This window comes from Manacus vitellinus, unplaced genomic scaffold, assembly GCF_001715985.3.
Source record: "Manacus vitellinus isolate BGI_N305 unplaced genomic scaffold, ASM171598v3 scaffold_38_pilon, whole genome shotgun sequence".
NCBI classification, from domain to species: Eukaryota; Metazoa; Chordata; class Aves; order Passeriformes; family Pipridae; genus Manacus; species Manacus vitellinus.
In genome coordinates, this window is record NW_021940526.1 from 4,132,268 (window position 1) to 4,153,161 (window position 20,894).

The 20,894-nt window shown below is 41.4% G+C and overlaps 1 protein-coding gene and 1 long non-coding RNA gene across 2 annotated transcripts; one reads left to right on the forward strand and one right to left on the reverse strand.

Moving 5' to 3' along the window:
- The first annotated feature begins 315 nt into the window (after positions 1-315).
- FAM161A (FAM161 centrosomal protein A) lies at positions 316-7,778 on the forward strand. The gene is made up of 6 exons (XM_029961636.1): positions 316-342; positions 1,083-1,330; positions 1,773-2,957; positions 5,554-5,653; positions 6,054-6,205; positions 6,846-7,778. The coding sequence occupies exons 1-6, from the start codon at positions 316-318 to the stop codon at positions 7,357-7,359; spliced, it is 2,226 nt and encodes a 741-aa protein (XP_029817496.1). The 3' UTR covers positions 7,360-7,778.
- An 8-nt stretch (positions 7,779-7,786) lies between these two features.
- On the reverse strand, positions 7,787-20,823 carry LOC108640585. Its single transcript, XR_003915976.1, has 10 exons — positions 20,698-20,823; positions 18,087-18,915; positions 16,748-16,948; positions 15,226-16,209; positions 14,859-14,973; positions 12,670-12,739; positions 10,991-11,118; positions 8,754-8,909; positions 8,188-8,318; positions 7,787-7,832 (listed from the first exon to the last, which is right to left on the reverse strand). It is a non-coding gene; the product is annotated as an uncharacterized LOC108640585 (long non-coding RNA).
- Positions 20,824-20,894: the final 71 nt, after the last annotated feature.

Below are 20,894 nucleotides of genomic sequence, written 5' to 3' on the forward strand. Positions count from 1 at the left end.
GAGGCAGGGAGAGGCCTGGCAGACGGACGGCCCCGCTGCAGCGCCGATCCCTTAATGAGCTTGGGCACCCCGGCTCTGGAGAGCAGATGGAGGAGCTGGCGGTGCCCGAGCCCAGGGAAGAGGCTTGGAGCGCTCCGCGGGGTTTACACACAGATCCAGGGAGAGGTGGATAATGCCCCTCACTGGGGGTTCTCTAACAACGCTTTGAATTTCCCTCTGTGTTCGTGGAATTCCCGTTGCGTTTGGGCCGCTCGTTTCTTCCACGCCAGAGTTAAGGGATTTTTGCTGTGAAAACCTACAAGACTTTCTGTCGGAATGTCAAAGCTTGTTAAAATAGCTCCGGTGTGGAAAAGTTGTATTCTAATTTTCAAGACAGAGAAATTGCCCCGTGATTATTTTTTTTTTAAAGGACAAAATGAAGCCTTTGTAATGCAGATTAACCTGACTTTAATAACTTCCCTGACTTGTGTAAGCTTTAAAAATGTTTAAAGAATATTACCTGCACACAGCTGCCAGTGCTGGCAGTATAGTTATATATATGTTTTATATATAGTCATATATAGGCTGGCATATATAGTTCCAACAGTATTGGACATATAAGCTGTGCAGAATCCCTGTTATCTCACAGTAAGTTATGGAAATGGGAATAAACTTTTATACACCAGATCTCTAATAACTTATTTCTAGAATTCTTATGGCAATGGGAGGCAGGAAGGTTCTGTTGGGGTTTTGTTTGCTTTTAATAAAGGCTTTTTTAGAGCTGCATAGTGATCAAGGAAAAACTGCACTTTACAAAATAGTTATGTTTTTTCTTTTGGTAAGTCCTTTTGATCATAATTCCTGTTATAAATATATTGATAACAGGACAGACTTGGGAATTTTTACAGGCTTTAAATAAGGCCCCCGGGACATAAATTAATATACAATAAGATTATTCCATGGATCTCTGCAGTAACATTTGTATACAGGTTAACTCTATTTGGTGTTACTGTATCATCCATTAGACTAAATTAGAATAAAGCAACATTAAGAACCTCGTTCCCCTTTCTTCTAACAGAAAATTTTAAAAACATCTTTTCCAGGATGGCTTTGATTTAGATTCGAACACCAACAGAGCACAGACCCCCCCTCTAAAAGGAGACTGTGACAAGTGGATAGACTTCTCCAAAATATGCAATTCCAATCAAGAGTATTACTTGAAGCTGGAAGAGTTGAAGAATGCCCATCTGGAGACCATGAAAAAATTGGAAAGTATGTATCGTAACAAACTGCATTTAAGAGGAGCACAACCCTTGGACAAGAGAAAGGACACCTCTTTTAACTCTTGTAGGTAAGTTGGGGGGCACTTTTTATCTGAGGATTCCCAGATGCTTTGCAGGGAGCTGTAAAACAGCAGGCTGTGTTTGTGGGGCTGGAAAGTGTTCGTCTCACCGTCTCCTGTGAGCAGGTGATCAGAGAACAGTCAGTTTTAATAATAAAAATGCTCATCACCTCGCTAAACAGCCTGTGAGGTTCAGAGGAGGGTGTGCAGCAGGGACTGGGCAGCATGTTTAGGAAAGCACAGGGCCTTTCCCTAGGAAGTGCTGACTTGGTGATCAGCACTAAAACTGGGATCTGGTGTGCGTGCCCAGAGTGCTGCTCTTTTCCCTTCTTGTCCTCCTCAGCCACTGTCCTTTTTGTTTCTAGTAATGATTCCTTAAAGTGAATTTACTGGCTTTGCACCAATGTTGGACTGGCTCAAACCAAGCTTTTTTTTCCCCCCTTTTTTCAAGGCCAACTTGGGACAGGAGCTCGTATCAGCCTCTAAACTTGCACAAATCCTTTTCAGACTCCGACTTAAGTGATCCCTCGGGCTCGACTATATCCGACGTGTCTGACGTGGAATTAGTGTTTGAAGGAAACGGGAGTGAAACCGGATCATCCTCGTTGGCTAAGCAACGGATTGAGAAGATGTGGGATGGGTTCTCCATGGAAGACTACATCTCCCGCCTCCCAGACAGCCCGCCCGTCTCACCCACCTGCAGGAAGACCCGGAAGAAACCCAAGGAGTGGTCCCCCAAAGTCACCGTGCCCAAGCCTTTCCAGATGACCATCAGAGAAGCTCAGAAGAAAGAACAGAACGTTAAATCCAAGTCACGGATCGAACTGGAGAATCACTTACTGAAGAAGCAGCTGGAGGAAGAGGCGGAGTGCCAGAAAAAATTCCGGGCCAACCCGGTGCCCGCCGCCGTCTTCCTCCCGCTCTACCACGACATCGTGCAGCGGAACGAGGAGCGCAGGAGGTCTGTGAAGGAGAGGAGCAAACTCAAGCTCTTGGCTTCCCAGAAACCCTTTAAATTCATCGAACGAGAGAGGCAAAGGAGTGAAATCAGGAAAATGCAGTTAAGAGACATTTCCGTGCCTGAAAGTCCGGCCAAAGTGTTCAGAGCGAAACCTGTTCCCAAGTGTGTTTATAGCCCAGATTTTAATGAGAGGCTGAAGGAGGAGGAGCTCTACAGGGAAATCAGGATCAGGATGAGAGCTGAGGAGATGCTGCGTAATTCCTCTGTCCCCAACAGCAGGCTGGCCTTAAAAGAGACCAAAAAACCCAAGAAACACAAGAGCACTGACCCAAAACAAACAGCGCACAAACCCAGGATCAACTCCAGCATTCCAGACTTTGAAAGGTTATATGAGAGATTCCAGAAACGGCTCCTGCAGCAAAGGCAAGTGAAAGACCTCACAGTGTGTGAGCCCTTCAACCTTCTGACTTCATATATCCCCTCAAACAAGGGCAAGATTCTGAAGGACATTGAGGAGGATGAAGAGAAGCTGAAGGAAACCCGGTGGCCATTCGCCTCTCCCAGACGGAAACCCCAAACGAGATATTCAAGTGAGAATTCCCAACTCTTGGGAGCTGGAAAATCCAAGTCTCCCAAAAACACAGAGTCCACCAGACAAAGGCTACAAGCCTTAAGGTGACTACTTAGAGATGTTCTACTTTATGTGTACTTTAAAAGTAGATTTTTTTTATATTATTATTTCTACACATGTAGTTAATTCTTCCATGCAGTGAATACAGGACTGAATTTGTTAATATAAGGGCTTAATTATAATATAAAACTTAAAATAATATAAACCAACATACTTTAGATTTATGATTGTTGAAGAAACAATAGTGAATTTTTCTCAGAATGTCCCTAGGAAAGGGATGAATGACTGCTGTTTCCCAGGATATCCTGAATCCCTTAAAATGGCACATACTTTGTGTCCTCTCATGGCAACCTCGTTTTCCTCCTTGGAATCATCTTTGCCAAAGCTTCCTTTGAAGTGGTGCTCTTGGTTTAATATGAATTCAGCCTTAGTTTATTTTCCCCACCAGGAATTCACTTGAGGAAAAGAGAAAGCTGGAAGAACAACAAAAAAGGAACAGAACAAAGCAGAAACAAAGAAAGAAAAAATTCCAGAAAATTGTACTGGCTCGGGCTGAGGCCATTGACCCACATCAGAGCCTTGCTCAGATGTCTAAATCCAAATTAAAAACATTCAGGTATTTTGTGGCATTCCCCTGAATCCAGAACCTCTCATCCAACAATGAGAATGGGAGGTTCAGGATTGCATTGTATGTTAAACATACGATGTGTAAAAAAATAGTCTAAGTTACCATGATGACATGTGATAAATTAAACATTGTGCAAGCAGATAGTCAAAATGGTCAAATTTAGTGTTTCAACTGGGAAATTGTTTCCAATCTATATTGAAGTCATTAGAACATATATATAGAAATATATATTCCACCTTAGAGTATTACAGATTAGCTAATAGGGGACTCCTGTGTTTTCTGAATTAACACATCAACTAAAGAGGAAAAGTTTATAACAATTCAAAGGAAAAGGAACAGTGTAGTTACAGAATAGCCTTGCACAGCTGGATACTGCACTGGTACCTTGGGGCAGTGAACATTCCGCAAGTCACTTCTTTGTCCCTGCAGGCCCCACTGGAGAGGGAAGATTGGAGCAGGAATATGATTTTTAACTTCACACATGTAACAGCAGCTACCCAGGAAGCTGCTGGTGTTTGGGAGGAGTGGGATGCAAAGTTACCTGTAGGAGAGATACAACTGAAAGACTGTTTCTGTATGACTGAGGGAAGCAGCAGGCAGGGAATGACACCAGTGCTGGGAGCTGGCACTCCAGGTGGCTCCAGCTCTCTGACACAGATCTAACCCCACAACTGCTGCTTGACCTGGTGTCTGGGGCTGATTTAAAACCATTTCTGCTTCTTGCTCTTTTTAATCTTACAAAAAAATTAATCCTGTTTGAGTCTTTAGTGGGGTTTGTGATCTGGCCTGGCACAATGGCACTGCAGGAGGATCACCAACTTCAGGTGCTGTTGTGTGGAGATGGTGAGAGGCACGGGCTGCTCTGCCCCTGCTGCTTCATGCCTGGGCAGGATTCCTGGGCAAACAGGACTCCTGATTTCCAGTAACCAGGCATTCTGTTGGGAACAGGAGCTTTATAACGTATGTGTCCTTGGAGATGATCTGCTGGCTCCGGGACAGAAGCAGAAAACAATTGGAGTCAGAGTAGGTGGAGAGTGAAGAGAGACAGTGGGTGTTTGTGCAGATTTGGTTTGAGTTCATTCACCAGCAAAATTCACACTGCAGTGTTCAGCTTAATCAGATTTGAGGAGCTCTGTAAAACACTCATGGCTTAATTCTTGTCTGCACATAAAGTGATGCCATTACAAAGCAAGGTTATTTCCCTGGTTCTGATGCTCTGGGGCTGCTCCAAGGGCTTAACCTGATAATGCTCATTTCAGCAGTTGGGGAATGAGGTCTGTCAGGGCAAGTGCTCTTCCAAGCAAGGAGCAACAAAGAAGTTCACTCCCCAAAATGGAGAATAACTTGCCTTGGTGCACAGCCACGTCCCAGGAATTCAGAGATGGGCAGGGAGAGAGGCAGGAGGAGAGAGGAGGGTAAAATGCCCCCTGGATCTCATCCTTGGCCTAGCGAGGTGTCTGTCACACACTGAGGATTACCACCCATCCTACCTGGATTATCCAGTGCTTGCTGTGATCCAAATGACCATTTCAGCTGATGAATCAACAGTTTCATCATCCTGCTCTATTGACTGGGCCCCTGAAAAGCCAACTAGGAATAAAGTGTCCTGTGGGAGATCAACTGCTAGAGCAGCAGGAATCTCACCAAACTTTAAAAGCACTGATTTTTATTTAATGCTATTTACATCCTGTGGTGCACTCTGTTTAATTTTGCTTAGAGCAGATGGAAGATCTGTGTGAAAGCAGCATTTAGAAACCCTCAAGTATCCAAATTTTTGTTTTTAAAATCCCCAAAACCTCCAAGAATCCAAACCCAGCCTCTGTTTAACCTCAGTAACCTGCCTCTGCTTAGCCCAAGTGACAACTTCAGAGACGGGTTCGTTCAGTACTTACCTTTTCTTTATCTTTAAGTGGGACAATATTTAGTTTGTTATGAGCAATTTAGCTGCTGTAGAAAGTCACTTGTTGTATTATGAATTAATAACAATTTCTCCTGTGCTCTGCTTCCCTTAGGAACAATGAGAAGCGGAGAAGGCAGGAATATTTGCAAGAGTTGCAAGAAATGGAAGAAAGAGTAAAACAGAGGCCTTTGCTTTTTGAAAGAGTCACTCAGGTTGCCTTGTTTCTGTGTTACTGCTCAATTCTTAACTGCAGATACTGAATAAGACATTTGTAGTCAAACATGTTTAGGAGACACTTGAAAAACATTTTTTTAGACCAGCATTTATCTGTTTCAATCTCTGTTGCCCCACGTAAATGTTACTAATTTTTGTGACTAACCATTGTGAGTGTGTCCAGTTCAGAGTTCTGAACACAACCAAAAATTGCCAGCACAGGAAAGGAAAATCTGATGTAAAATTTTCAAGTATTGCTTTGCCATTCTTACCTGCAGTGAACAATCATTCCACTTGTCAGCTGCAATTAATGAAACAGAGGATTAATCTCAATAAAAGCATCCAAAGGCAGGCATTCAATGCATTAGATAACACAGAACCATTGTGGTTTTTCCACAGAAAAATGCCAGAATAGCTGCAGAAAAGCATTATTCCAACAGACTGAGAGCACTGGGGATAAACCCAGAGTTTGTTGCAAAGAAAGGACAAACAACTATTGTGCTCCAATGCTCCACTGCTGAAGATTTCATCTCCACTGATGCCAGAGAAAGGTAGAGATTACTGAGGGCTTTTGTTTTTCTCACCCACTGCACATCTAATAATTTGAAAGACATTTTTAGTGTGGAGATTTGGGGTGTTTTTTTAAATTATTTACAGTATTTCCCAGGGAACTGTTTGACTATGTGGTTTGCTTTACCAATGTTAGTGGTAGCATGTGCTTTTTATTGTTCTTCCTGAATTAAATATTATTTCATAAAATGGAAGAGAGCACTGGTTATGTAAGAAAAATGAAGAAAAACATTTTTTTATTTGTTCCTTTCACCAAAAATTCTGGCAGGTTGCTAGTGAAGTCACTTCATTTGTCATTACCTGATGAAGGTTTAAATTTAAACCTGATTTAAAATTTAAAGTTAATTTTTTTTAAAATAAGCCTTATAAAAATTCATTTTCAATATCCATTAAGTGTTATGATTTAAAGGGAAGTAGAAATAAAAAAAATGGAGTATACAGGCAATACTGTTGAGTTACTTTTTAGCATAAAAGAGACTCTGGTGTGTCCCCTTCCCTTCCCTTTTCCTTCCCCAGTTCTGCCCCAGCCAAGAATACCAGGATTTGTCCTGTATTACAGGAGGGTACTTTAAAAAGTACTTTCCCAGAAAACAGAATCTCACCTGCCAATTGTCTTTTCAGAGTCATCGAGATCAAAGTGAGGGAAAGGGGATTCCTTGAGGGAGCAGCCGAGGACAGTCCCCACTCTGAGCAGTCCTGGGAGGAGGAGGAGGAGGAGGAAGAGGAAGAGAAGGGAAAAGGTGTCAAAACCTCCACCCCAGATGAGCAGTGCAGTGAGCTGGAGGATGAGGAAGAGCCCAGAGCCAGCCCTGATGCTCCTGAGCCCAAGTCCAGCCCACCCTCCGTCCGGAACAGCGAGGAAGAGGAGGAGGAAGCAAAGGCAGGCTTGTCCCCTGGCCATTCCCAGGAGGAGGAGGAAGAGGAAGCAAAGGCAGATCAGTCACTTGGCCATTCCCAGGAGGAAGGGGAGCAGGAGGAGGATCATTCCAGCCCCAGCTCTGGGTCTGAGCGCTCCCAGGAGCAGGAGGAGGAAGGTCAGTCTGATCCTGAGGCCGAGGGGGCCTCCCAGTATGAGGATGAGGAATATGAAAGTGATGATTCTGAAGACAAAGCCAGCGATGAAGAAGCCAACTGACAGGATGTCCCAGGGCTCAGGAACCTCTTCCATTGCTGGAAGAGGAACAGAGAAAAAAAATGGTGCTTTGCTCCAGATACAAAATTCTGTGAATTCTTCCCTCTTCACTTCAGAGCCCTCCCAGTGCAGCAATTTGGTTTGTTCTCCAGTAAGAAACCTCAAGTTACCAGTTTTTCCACCAAGAAAATAATCTACTTTTGCATTAAACTTCTTTATTCTAGTCTTGTGTGGCTTTAGTGCACCTCTGATCTTAACAAAGAAACGACAACCATTGTTTAATAACAACACCTCGTGTGCTGTGTAAGCACTGAGGTCTCACATCCAGCTTTTTCCACGTGCTGGCAAAGACTTTGGAGCAGTAAATGCCATTATATCCCACTAAAGGGAGACTCTTGGTTACCTCAGGTTGTGTCAAGCTATGGCAAGAAGTGCTGTAGTACCTCTTCTTACACACAGGTTACTCAGGGCTTCAGCTACAACACAACAAAGAATGGAAATAAAAAGTTTGGGGGTTGTTTTTTTTCCTTCTGCTATGACTGGCTTTCTTGCTAACCTGGCACACTCGGTGCTGGGAAACATCACATGCACAGAAAACCTGTTATTGTTTCTTCCTCCTTACTTTGTTACACAGTCTCTCAATGTTTGAACTTTTTTTTAAACATCATTGCTTTTATTTATTTCTGAAACGTGAGCATAACTAAATGCGAAATTGAAACTTTTTCTAAAAAAGACTTGAATAAAATATGAATTAATAATTAATGAAAATATTGAAAATGTTAATCATTACTTCACAAGGTAAAAATCAGAGTTTACAGTCTCTACTTATACCTGGCAGCCCCACAGTCCAAACTCAAGGTTGGTTTGCTTGTCTTTGTGAGCATTTTGTAATTCTGAAGAGTTGTCCAGTTAATAATCACACATTACTGGGACTTGTCTCTTTAGGAAATTAAATCTTTTTTCTGAAAGAAGACAGAGGAGATGTAAGTTATGGCTTTTCTCAGATTATTGGAAGAGATTTCAAATCAGAAAAACAATCAATGTGTTTCTAAAGATCTGACAGCACTCAATTAAATGTTCTAAAAGAACGAATATACAATTGTTGAATTATTAAAATAGGGAATAAAAGTACTACTAAAACTCCTTTGAACTGAAAGTAGCAAAATCACTGCTTTTAAAGGTTTTAGAAGATGGAGTTGGGGACCTATGTATAATTTGGATTGAGTTTTTCACTGAAGTTTTTTTCATATTAACAGTAACAGAATTAATGAACACTGAACTAGGATATAAAATATGATATAACCTTTTCGAGGTTATACTTCAGCTTTTTTTTCAGCATTTCTGAAAAAGTCAAGCAGAATCATGTGGAATAAAGAGATCCAATGGATGTGGTTTACCTGGATTTCCAGCCTGATGGCAGTGATGGAAGAAGATATAGTTCAGTTTTAATCAGTGCAACTAAATGCATGTGAGGGTAAAATATATTCCCAAAGCACAGTTCCATCCTGAATACTGCATTCCTGCTCCTCTCATCTTAACAGGGAATTATGTGACTGGAAAAAGACAACAGGAATGATCAAATATAAATGGTTTTAATACAAGAAGGTACTTTAGTTTTCACATGACAATATACACCAGGATTCTTTAATTTGGGAAAGAGAGGGGAGATCAAACTCAGAGATATTAAAGGAACCACTTATGGAAATCAGCTTTTCAAAGTGGAAGGATAATGAGATTTAGGTAGAAAAAAACCCAACAAAACTGTTCAGAAATTGCATTACAAACATAAAGGGATAAACATTCCAGCAAGGAATTAGAAAGGAAAGAAAGCAAAGAAAAATCAGAGATGACAGAATAGAAACAGAGACTGACGGGTCAAGGTGAATTAAACCTCGTGAAGCAAAGTAAAAAATGCTTCAAACAAAGAAGAGGAACGTGTAGACAAACCAGAAAAACTGAGAGAAAATAACTCTATTTAAAGAAAAGAACCAGTAAGTTCCACATGAAAATCGAAATCCAGGTGAAAGATTTTGGCAAATTACAGTAGAAGCATTTTGAGGTAAGAAGCTCATTAAAGGAGAAATGCTGATGAGTTTGTGCTTTCAGGGAGGCTGCAGGAGGGAGATGAATAGGAAAGTTTCTCACAGATTATTGAATATTCTGTCTTTAATATTTTAATTAATGGCCAGAGCACAAAAGTAGAAACATGTTCAAAAATTTGCAAAGAAAATGAGAAAGGTGTATCTGGAGAAAGGATTAAAAATACCACATGGGAAGAAGGGGATAACTTTGCATGTAGGCTCTAGTATTAAATAATAAATTCCAAGTGCAGGAAGAGTGTTTCTCTATAATAATTATACATATTTATTTTTGAAATAAGAAGCCAGAAGTTTTGGATATTGTGCTTTTTCAAGCATTCTTTGTATTTAAAATACTGTTTCCTCTAGAAACCATCTCCTCATGTGCATAATTATCACAACATCAAGCAGGAGGTTACATCCTCTTTTCATTTGAGGAAAAAATTATTACATCATTATCTTTTACAGATGAAGAGAATAACAAAATACCTTCCTCACCTTCAGTGGAATTATAGTCTTACATCTCTGGTTGTATAATTTTTTTGGTTAAAAGAAAAAAAAAAAGCCCTTGCATGCTCCTGCAAAACTCAGAATTGCTTCTTTCTTCAGTAGGAATTTCAGGTATTTGAGGAATGACAGATCAGAACTTAGACTTACAAACAGTATCAGAAAAATTCCTGTCCCTACTTTGTACTACAAACACCCAGCAGTCAGATGGGGCAGAGAAATCAGGGATCACTGGGCAAGGCAAACCACACAGACACGAAGTTATAGGACCTGATCTAGTGCTTTAGATAGCTTTATTAAGGAATAACAGCATTAAGAGGTTTCCACTGTGCTGAGTGTGCACAAACACACCACTAAACCCTCAGCCCAGTCCTGCTGGGCATCTCTGCACACTCTAAGTACCACTGTTTAAATCTTTCCACAAACAGCTGAGCACATCAAACAGCCTGTCTGTGCCCAAGGAGCACAAGCTCTGTCCTCCCCATTCTTCCTTTTCTTCCTCATTTTTCAAGCCCCTTAATTGAGTCAAATTAACTCATCCACTCTCCCAGCAAAAGGGGGTGAAGGTTAGGAGATGACAGGGACGAGCAGGACTTCACCCCTTTTAATTCTGTTCAGTTATGGTCCGTGTGTCACAGACCTGCATCCCAGGATTATCCACATGGGACAATCCCCCACATGTCTCTGTGGCTGTAGCACAACAGAAGGCATGTGTTAACTGGCAAGAAATATTGTTATTTCCTGATAATTAACACCATGTTTAATTTGATTTGATTTAATTGAGATCATGTTTAATTTGATGAGCACAAATGGTACAAGCAAAAGCCAGTTGTCAACAGGACTAAAAACAAGTGTATTTGCACCTGCCCAGCTCAAAACTTGCTACTAATAGTTAGGGCTTAGTAACCAAAGCCGATTACTAACAATAGTTAGGCAGGTTACAATAAGAAGGTTAGTAGGATTAGGCAGGTTACCAACTAACAGTAAGTAACCACACTACCAGCACAGCCAGGAAATTCTAGTTGCCAGGATAATGAATTGCTACAAACCATCTTGTTTCCACACAATTCGGATTTTACACGCAGGCTTCCACACCTCCAGAGGTACCTGGTTCTCAGGAAAGGCTGCTGGTCACTTGCCATATTTTTAAGGCCAGTTTCACACCGTCCCACACTTTCTGAAATGGATAGGAGATACATAAATTACATTTGTGACAAGTAGTAAAAGCAAACAAAGGAAAAAAATCAGCTTTTTGTGCCTCGTGCTGATGAAGTTCTGCTCTGGGGAGCTCGGTCCAGCAACACCTTTATCCCTGAGGAACTGGGATTGCCGAGGGCACACTCAAGCAATGAGCCCTCAGATCTGACACTGCAGGGGCCACACAAACAGCTGGTGTGAGGGAACAAAGCCCTTGAAATCCAGTTTGGGGTTTTGAACTCTGAGTTTTCTGAGAAAAAGAAGCAACTCCAAACATTACACAGCAGAGTGACAGCCCCACAGTGCTGAGGCCCAGCTGACTGACATGCAGGGCCTGCTGATCCCGTCACTGCAAAATATCAAGAAACACCTATTAACGGTTCATAAAGTTACTTCTTTTAAATCCCTGTTCAGTTAACTTAGTTTCCTCGTGAGAATTTCCTATACCCCTTGCCTGTTAACTGGATCCATAGTTTATTCCTGGGTGAAACCTTCCTCCTCCTCATACTCTGTTAATGCTGATTTAATTCAGGCCTAGCAAGCTGAGGCTGAGTTTAACTCTCCTCAGGGAGCTGGCTGGGTACCTATTTGCCTGCCCCAGCTTGTTCCTGCCCCTGAGAACTGGCTCACAGGCCCTGCTGCTCACACAGCTCCCTTCCCTCCCTTTCCCACTGAAAGGCAGCTCAGTGTTGCCCAGGAATACTGTTTCCAGCCAGCCACACTACTGCAGAATATTCAACTTCATATAAAGAGTGACTTGGAAAAAGCTGCTCAGTTTTATGCCACAGCCTCTTTTAGACACCCCACAGGCAGTTCCACACCAAAGCCAACTGTGTTCCCACATCCCACTAAAGCAGAGCCAGTAATTCCAAAACGTGAGCCAGACTCCATGTGAGGCCACACAGCTGAGCCCTGCACTGGTTACCTGTCAACACGCTCAACGTGACACTAAATGAAAAGAAAATCCACTCTGGAAGATGTTTCTGTGAACTATAACTCCTCTCTTCAGGACACAGCTGCCACATCCCAAAGGAATTTCCATCCCCTGCTATTCCTGGCAGCTGAAGGGGCAGGAAACCCATGTGGGGAATGTCCAGATACAGCAAGAACCTTCCAGCACTCATCCTACTTTCAACTCCATTCTCACAAGGCCTGTATCTTGACAAAGAAAACTCCTACAAGGCCTGCAAAAAGCTGTGAATTCCTCAGGCAAAAGAAATTCTGGAATGGCCAAGTTTTAGGACAAAGGATCCAAGTCTGTAGATGAGATTCTTTAGATGAGTCTGTAGATATAGAAGGCTTCTCAAAAGGGAGCACAAAACTATCCAAAGAAACTGCACAGCAGAATTTGTCTACTTTTGCAAATCATCTTGCAGACAGCAAGTAGTTTTCATGATGTTTTAAGATTTTAGCTTTTTTTTTTTTAAATAAGTTTTATCAAAACCTCAGTAAAAACACAACATCTAAACAATGGCACAGAGATGCTGAAAATTTGCTTCCCTTTCTCTGAGTTTCATTCCAACCCACTCACCACCAGGAGCTCCTTTCAGACATCACCCATTCAATCCAGGCCTTCAGCTCTATTTCCTTCAGCAGACGTCCTGTAAAATAATGGAAAAGATCATAACCTGATAAATTATTTGTAATTTGGGCACATGTGGCTGTGAATACAATTCACTTGCCATAAATGAGAACAAAGGGCTGAGGCAGCAGGACCTACTTGATAAAGTATTTGTGATTTTTTTTTTAATCCTTAACCAATCTCTGGTTTCACAGAACCAGAAATGAATAAAAGTTTGTTTCAGGTGACAGGGAACAATCCCTCTCCTCTCTCCTGGTCACTTACTCTTGCACAGGGTCCAAGGTTGGTAAAGTCCAGATCAAAAAGTCCTCCTGAGCATTCAGTAAATCTATTCAACTTGCTAAAATAGCAGCAATAATCTCAGGAAAACTCTCCACACCACAACAGAAGCTCTTTCCAGCCATTTTGGCGAGGATTAGTGGGAGCAGAAGGGAAGGGAAGATCAAGATGACCACAGGTGAAGGTGGGGGAAGTAAAGGGGAGCTGTTAATTTATCTCGGTGATAATACACCAGCACATCCCAAGTGGGTGTTTGTTATTTTTTGTTTACTGTACACAAATCACTTCTCAAATACACGAGGGACCTATTATTTTCCCCAGACTCCTGTGTTAAGCCAAGCACACATTTTTTACAGTAATTTTTAAAAATTCCACCTTTGCTGTTCATTAGATTTTTCCCTTATCCAGAGATGAGCTGGGAGGTGTGGCCCAAAACAACTTTTTCACCAGCAACACTGTTGCTGGAAGACATATTTGGCTATTAAGTAGAAATGAGCAGATAATTTAAGATTTTCTACCTCTTCCCAAATCAGTTGAAGCCACTAAAATTTCCACAAACGCTCACTCAGTTTTGTTTCCTGACCTGTTCCCCTGCAGGCCACGCTGCTGGTTTGTGCCATCACGTGGGAGAAATGAAAATAAAAGCAAAGAGGGCAAAGCCAACCTCTTTCAGCAGTAATTCCAGCCTAAAGCATGTGGAAAGCCCTCCTGAGGACTGGGGTGCTGTGGAGTCACAAGGATCTGTTTGGCTCCACAGGAGAACTGAAACACAAACCCTGCCAACCACTCCCCACCAAAAAGCAAAAAAAAAAAAAAATGCTGACAGGGGCATATTTCCTTTTACTGTCTTATTATTTTCCTTTTCTGTCTTTCAGCAATCAGAATCAAACCTCTCAGCTCTAGAGTAAATCTGATTTTCCAAGAAGAAGTGATCCCTTTAAAAAAAAAAAAAGAGAATCCTAACAGAACAGATATGCAAGCTACATTCCAAAGGGTAAAATAAATTTCCACATGGGAGCTGTGACACTCTTCTAGGTTTTTTGTTTGGGTTATGGCTTTTTTCTTTTATTTGGGGGGGAGTGGATTGTGTAAGGCTTTTTTTTTTTAGAACTTCCTGCAGCATAATCTCTCTGGCCTCTGTATCCCAGACAATCTGCTGAGGAACATCTACTTATATCCCAGTCACACGAAGAACAATCGTAACAAGAAGCATTGTGCTCTCTGCTATAAACACCAGTAGAATAAAATAGAAAGATTAGGGGGGAAAAATGATTAAAAATAGCACCCTTTTCTTTCCAGAGGAAATAACGTGATTTTTACCCCCATGCCTTTTGTCACTGTTGTAACAATGGCTCGTTTTAGGTCATATCTGGGTGCAGTCAGAACCAGGAAACCCTGGCACAAATGGACTGTGGCAGTGCTTTGTCTGCACTGTGTGTCTGGGCCAGCTCTGCAGGCTCTGAGGGACTTGGAGGTTCACAGAGCTGTTCCAGGGGATGGGTTTTCCCAGAGCACAATTCCAGTGATACCTGCAGCACTGGAGAGCTCTGCAGGTTGTGACACTGATGGTGACTTGCTGGAACGTCCCATCTCTCTAAATAAAGTTGTTCATTTTGCACTGGGGCAGAGGTTCAGTGACCTACTGCTGATCAGGCCTCAGCACAGTTCCAAGCACTTATTCCCAGGGAGATCCCTACCATTGACTTTGCAGGAACCACAAAAACTCAGTTCTCTGGATTTGCCTTGCTAGAGAAAAAAAAATCCCAGTAAAAATCTATCCATCCCCTTTAGCCCCATAGCAGGATTGTGGCCTGCAAACTCACATCCCTGGAAAACCTGGAAGCATTAGGATATCTTACCTGCATCTCTCACTGTTTTTCCAGGGAGAATCTTCACTACCACCACCACCAGCATCATGTTTTTCCTTATGCCACAAGAAATACACACTTGGCATTGACTCCATATGCTTCCTTCCTAATGGGAATACCAAAGGACCGCATTAGTTATTTTTTACTAATAAAAAAGTCATTTCAGGCTGTTTTCAATACCAATGGGTATTAAGGGAAACCCTCTACCCCTGCAGCATCAACGGTGCAAAACCTGCCCCCTCTTCCCATTCCATCTCTCCCAGCAGAGAAAATAAGCAATAACCACCTTTCTTTTCTATATTTCAGAAGTCAAACCTCTTTGGAGGAAGCACAGGAACTGAAAAGAAAACTGTTGTACCCTGGCATCACACATCCACATTTCCTCTGATAAGCAGCTTCTCATTTTCCAGCATCAAGATTTTTCCTTTCCCCCTCCTTTCTTTGTCCTTTTCAGCTTGGATTTTTAACTCCTCCCTTTCAAGAGAACAGCTGGTTGTGCTTGGTGTTGGTCCTCTGGGTTTGCACCTCCTCTCCCATCCAGAGTTCCTTCCAGACAGGCCTCCTGAGTGATCCACTTTAATTAACAAGCTGTCCTGGGAAAGGGGGTAAAACACCACATGCTAAATGTCTATTCTGAAAAACCAGCTGAAAGTGGTGATGCTTGTTGCTGTTGAAACTCTTGATGCTCAGCATCAGGAGAGGGCACTTGTTTGAAAAAGTGAGGTGGGAGGTCGAGTTTCTGTAAGAAAAGTACTTTGATGGAAACAGGGACCAGGATTTCACTCCCATCTCACTCAGGGCTCATTTTAAACACTGAAAACAAATTTTTTCCACAAGGAAGGCACCAGAATCCCCACCAGCTCAAGAAATTTGCTATATTAAAGCTGTGTGTTATCTTGTCAACACGTGGAACTCTCCTGTAGCAAGGCCTTTAATATTAATGAAATCATGTCTATGTTTGCCATTCCTGGATCCGAGTTTGGTGCTAATGACACTCAGGAGCAGCAGCTGTTGGCAGACACAGCACACACCATTCCAAAGGGCTGAGTGCTTCCCCCCTCCTCTCCAGCCTGTGGGATACAGGAGAGATCCATCTTCCTCCAGGCATGCAGTAAAGTTTCATGCTCAGGGCTCTCTCCATCTCCCAGCTGCAGCCACTGGAGACTGAAGCTCTTCACTACTTGCTGTCTCTCCATTAGGATTCCTCCCCAACTTCCCTATTCCACAGCACTGCAGGCAAATATTCTGGCCAAGAAAATACTCCTTTCCTGTATCATCTCAAGACTGTGATGCTGCATCTTCCTGCTGGGGTGATTTACAAGTATCTCCCGACCTCTGATTCCTTTAAAACCAGAAGTTGTAAGTCAGTGTTTAAAACTCCAAGGCTGACTTTACACTGCTCCTTAAGGGAGTGGGTGGAATGAGTGTAAAGACTGGAATTCACCTGCACTTGAGTTCCTCCCACCTGCCTAATCTCACTGGCACTTCTGGCACACGATTCCTGGGCAGGGAGAGCCCGGAGCCCATCCCAGTGTGTGGGTCACCACAGAGATGTAAAGCTCATCAGCCTCTGGACAAATTCAGTTTGTGGTCAGAGACAGAAATAACTCCTGGTGAGTATCCAGGAGTGAGTGACTGCCTTCGTCCTCACAATATGGTCCATGGAAAAAAGAGAATGTGGAGTGGTGTGCTGAGCAAGGGAAGAAATCAGGGAACTTTTTTTAGGATGATGGAAACAACACTGACAGCATTGGGGAAAACCAAGTTTTCTTCACCCCCTGCAGCACAGATATGAAGTTATAGGTCAGAGTCACCTCAGCAGGAGGTGCAGCTGCATTAGCAGAGGAAGGAATCAATCCAGTCAATAAAGGAATTGATACCTGCCTATAGTTAGAAAATGCCTTTTACAGAACAAGCTGTTCCTCTGGATCACTGAGAAATGGAAGAGTTTTATTGAGTTTCTAAACACACAGAGGCATGTATAATTGATATTGTCTGACTGCTAGGCATTAAGAGCGTTTCAGGATTTTAAATGCTCCCTTCTGCTGTGCTTTCCTCCTCAAGAATGCATCCAATAGCTACTGGAGAAAGAGAAGACATGTAAAAGTTATGAATTTCCTCAGCAATGAGCAGGGGGACGGTAGACAAAGCTTAAAGTAGATGATACCAAGATTTCTTTTGGATCAAACCAATCAAAAGATGCCTCCCAACCACGAAGGGGAAGCTGGTCCAAGGAGTAAAGAGCTTTTTAAATGTAAAACTCACACCAACTGTGCAGAAAGACTCACTTGGTGTTGTGGAGAAAATATTTTCTTAATGGTGTAAAAGCTCACAAACATTCCATGAAGGGACATCTAACTTTTGTTTCCCCTATTCCATGAAAAAATGTTCTATTAAAATGGGATTTACAGTACAAGACAAACTTAGTGGATTATTCCAAATCATCAGTTTTGCCAGCAGACCAAAAAATGAACTCTGAGCTTTTTGTTACCACTGATGTCGGCAAGAAGTGAAAACATTGACAAACAGCCGTATTTAAAAATCTATTATAAAGCAACCCCCAACACCAAGCAGACATAATCCATACCATCAACACTGTAGGTTCCTAACCCTTCACCTCATCTCAAAAAGAATTAAAAAGGAGCATTTTTGCAGTGGGTAACTAACTTGGATTTGTTCTCCAGTTTATTCTCTTTGGAGCTATCAAACATAAAACTTCTAAACAGCCAATTTTATACTTACCCACATAGGCAGTAAACCTGTTTCTCTAAGAAGCATTCGCAGAGTAACACAAAAATCAATGATTTTTATTTTCTTTTATATATAGGAAAGCAGGCTTGGAAGCTGCATGGTTTAAAACTCTTAATTTTTGAAGAGAAAACGAGAGGAACACTTGGATTTTTGTGGCAGAGGAAGATGGGCCCTGGAAGCAAACCAAAATAAAATCAATAAGCACCAAGAGAATTCAGGTGAATTTTTACACAGTCTCGTTCCTCGTGACTAACAAACAGCCTCAAATTTACCTTGGTGTTATGGAGCCTGTAGAAATCTCATTTTGCACCAGTCAAAGTCAGAAACAGCAGGTTGAGAGGAACAGAATTACACTTTTCAGCATGTCAGCACCTGCCCCTGCCTGCTATTTCTGGGAAAGGCACAGGGCACATTCACCAACCACAATTCCATTGCAATTAGTCTAATGGCAAAAACTTTTGGCTTTACCTTTCTCTCATTTGGATTTTCAAGCAAGCCCTTTATTTCCTCTTGGATTCTTCTCAGCATAAAGTGCCCAAGTTTGTCTTCATTTCAAACAGAAATAGCAGAAGATCAATAAAGGTTTTCATCAGAATGATAACAAAAAAAAAATCCAATATGTGTCTCATGGAACCACAATTTAGACTCTCCACAGAGGTGGTTTTCTGTTGGCAAAGTCAGTAAAAGACTTTCCTCATAAATAAGTTCCAGCTTAATATATTAATAAATAAATAAAAAATAAAATTAATAATAAAAACTAATAAAAAAATAAATTAAAATTCAGCCTGTGCACATCTGAGCACATGGTACAGACTCTACAAGGGTTTTACTTGTTGGGCAGCAGGTTTGGTTCACAAAATTTCATATCTGCTGCAACACAGTACCTGTATTTATTCACATGAGAAATGCATCTCTAATCCAGTTTGCACTTGTGGTGTTTTACAATTAAGAGATAAAAAAAGAAGGAGTTAGAGAAAGCTGGGAGGAATATTCATTCAAACTTATTCATTTAAGCTTGTTCACTGAGATCTACTCATAAGAAGGATCAGATGTTTTAAGAGTCCATAGAAATTGGGTGAACTCACCTGGGAAAGCCACCTATCTACCACAAATAGATGAGTTTTCACAATTTGCCACAAAAACATTGCCAGGAACAGGAAAAAAAATATCAATACTGTCCATGACAGGCACTATCCTGAAATAGGGAGGTCTCCATAGTTTGATTTTTTTCATCCATCTCACCTTACAGACATGGCTTTGTACTCAGAGAGGTGATAAAAAGCAGGTTCTAGGGGAGCTGAGAAAATAAAAAATGTAAGTTTTAATACAGACAAAGACTGTTTAACATCATTTCAGGGAATAGAGAGCAAGGACCTTGCCCTCTTTTCACATCCCTTCCAAGGATTTATCTGACAGGTTCACTTATATTAACAAAAAAGCAATGTAATAAGTAAAGCTCACAACTGAGATGTGAGGATTGGCACATTAGGAAAACCATTTGGAGCTGAGAATGGAAAAAGGGAGAAGTATAAATTATCTTATTATTTCTACAGCACTTCCTAGAGAAGCATCAGCCCAAGGAATGGGGACCTTGGAAGAAGAAAATGAGTGTTTTACCAGGATTGTCATCCAAGAACCACGTCCTGCTTCCCTAAATAAGAGAGCCCAAAAGGTCCTGTATTCCTGGGGGACTGCACCTGGCAGTGCCCTGAGCAGGACAAAAGATGCCAAATGAAATGTTCCTGGAATCTTAATCCAAATTCTTCTTGCTGCTGGATGGGAAAGGTTTGTGTGGGACAGAACTGGGCAGGATTTATGACATCCACAGAAGCACCTCCTGACCACTGAGCCCGAGGCTGAGCTGGGAATTCCACAGGGCAAAATCAGTTCCCAAATTTATAATGGGAGAGAGTAAGGCAGAATGGTACATTCTTATTACAAATAAACCCCATAGGCACAGTATAATATATTTTAATAATGACTTATCTTTTATTCCAAACTGATTTTATCCGTGTTTTTACCTTCTTCTTCAGAAAATGACTGCAGTGTGACTAATTCCCCCAGGGAAAAAGAAAAGGAATTAAGAACAGTACCTTTCAATAGGAACAGAACCTCTTAATCAATTCTTTAATGTTTTAATAAAATTTCCCTGCTATCAGGGAAATGGCGAAGTCCAGATTGAAAATATACCTTCAAGATGGTTTTCAGGAAACATTTTCAGGAAAGCATTTTTAAGGCTTTTTATATATATATATATATTTTTTAAAAGTACATCCTTGGGGGCAGCAGTATCCTCTGTCAGACACTGAGGTTCACTGGGATGCTAAAATTGCATCAGTAATATTCTGTTTGGCTTCCAAGATCCATGTGCAATTTAGGCCTGTGAAAATTTAGGATCTATGTGCAATTTAAGCCTATGTGAAATTAAGGAATCTGAACAGATAAAATGAAGGATACATGACACAGAGTTCTGCAATTAAGAAGGAAATCAATGCATTTAATGTTTAGAATATAATGTAAACAATTCCTACAGTCAGAAGTTGAAAGCCTGGAACTTCCTTGAATAAAAATTCCTAAACTATTTTAAGCTTGTATCCTCAACAAAAAAAAAGAATAAAAATGCAGAAAGGTGTCCCAGCCAAATGGAATAAATAAGCACGTTGAAAATAACAAATATTAGGTATTCAGAAGGCACAAAGATGATGACAAAGAGCTCAGTTTAGGTTACTTTTTAAAGTGATAAGGAAGTGTAATAATAAAAGACTTCCCAGTAGTAAAGTTGGATTAGATCTCACAAAGCACATTAAAAGGAAGATAGAAATAAATTCTTCAGCCTTTGAACAGTGAAAGTAATTTGAGGGTACCAGAAATTAAGGAAAACATGGCACAGTCAGTGTGCATCTGTTAACCCAGCCTGGCTGACATGCAAAGCTTAAAGAGAGAGACTTCTGTAAAAACAAAGATACAGAGTTTAAAATGAGATATAATGCAACAGCAAGACCAGTTCTCTGCTCACCAGGCATTTGTCTTAGATTAGATCTACTTTGTTATCTTTATTTAGAAGAATCATTTTTCTTACCAGTCACTTCATAGGAGGAGCTGGTTAAGATGGAGACAAGGATACTCTTGTAGGATGGGCCACAGCAAGCCAGGGAAGAGACAAAATGGGAAGCATCAGGCCATGGAAAGGCTGGAATTGATTTAATTTAATAACCTTGGAAAGAAATACTGGAGAGAGGGAGGAAAGAAAGAGTGCTCATGGCACAGATCTGGGAA

Coding starts and splice junctions, on each gene's coding strand:
- FAM161A (XM_029961636.1), top strand. CDS start 316: ATGTCAAAGCTTGTTAAAATAGCTCCG. Junction 343..1,082: donor AGCTTGTTAAAATAGCTCCG/GTGTGGAAAAGT, acceptor CATCTTTTCCAG/GATGGCTTTGATTTAGATTC. Junction 5,654..6,053: donor TTTTTGAAAGAGTCACTCAG/GTTGCCTTGTTT, acceptor GTTTTTCCACAG/AAAAATGCCAGAATAGCTGC.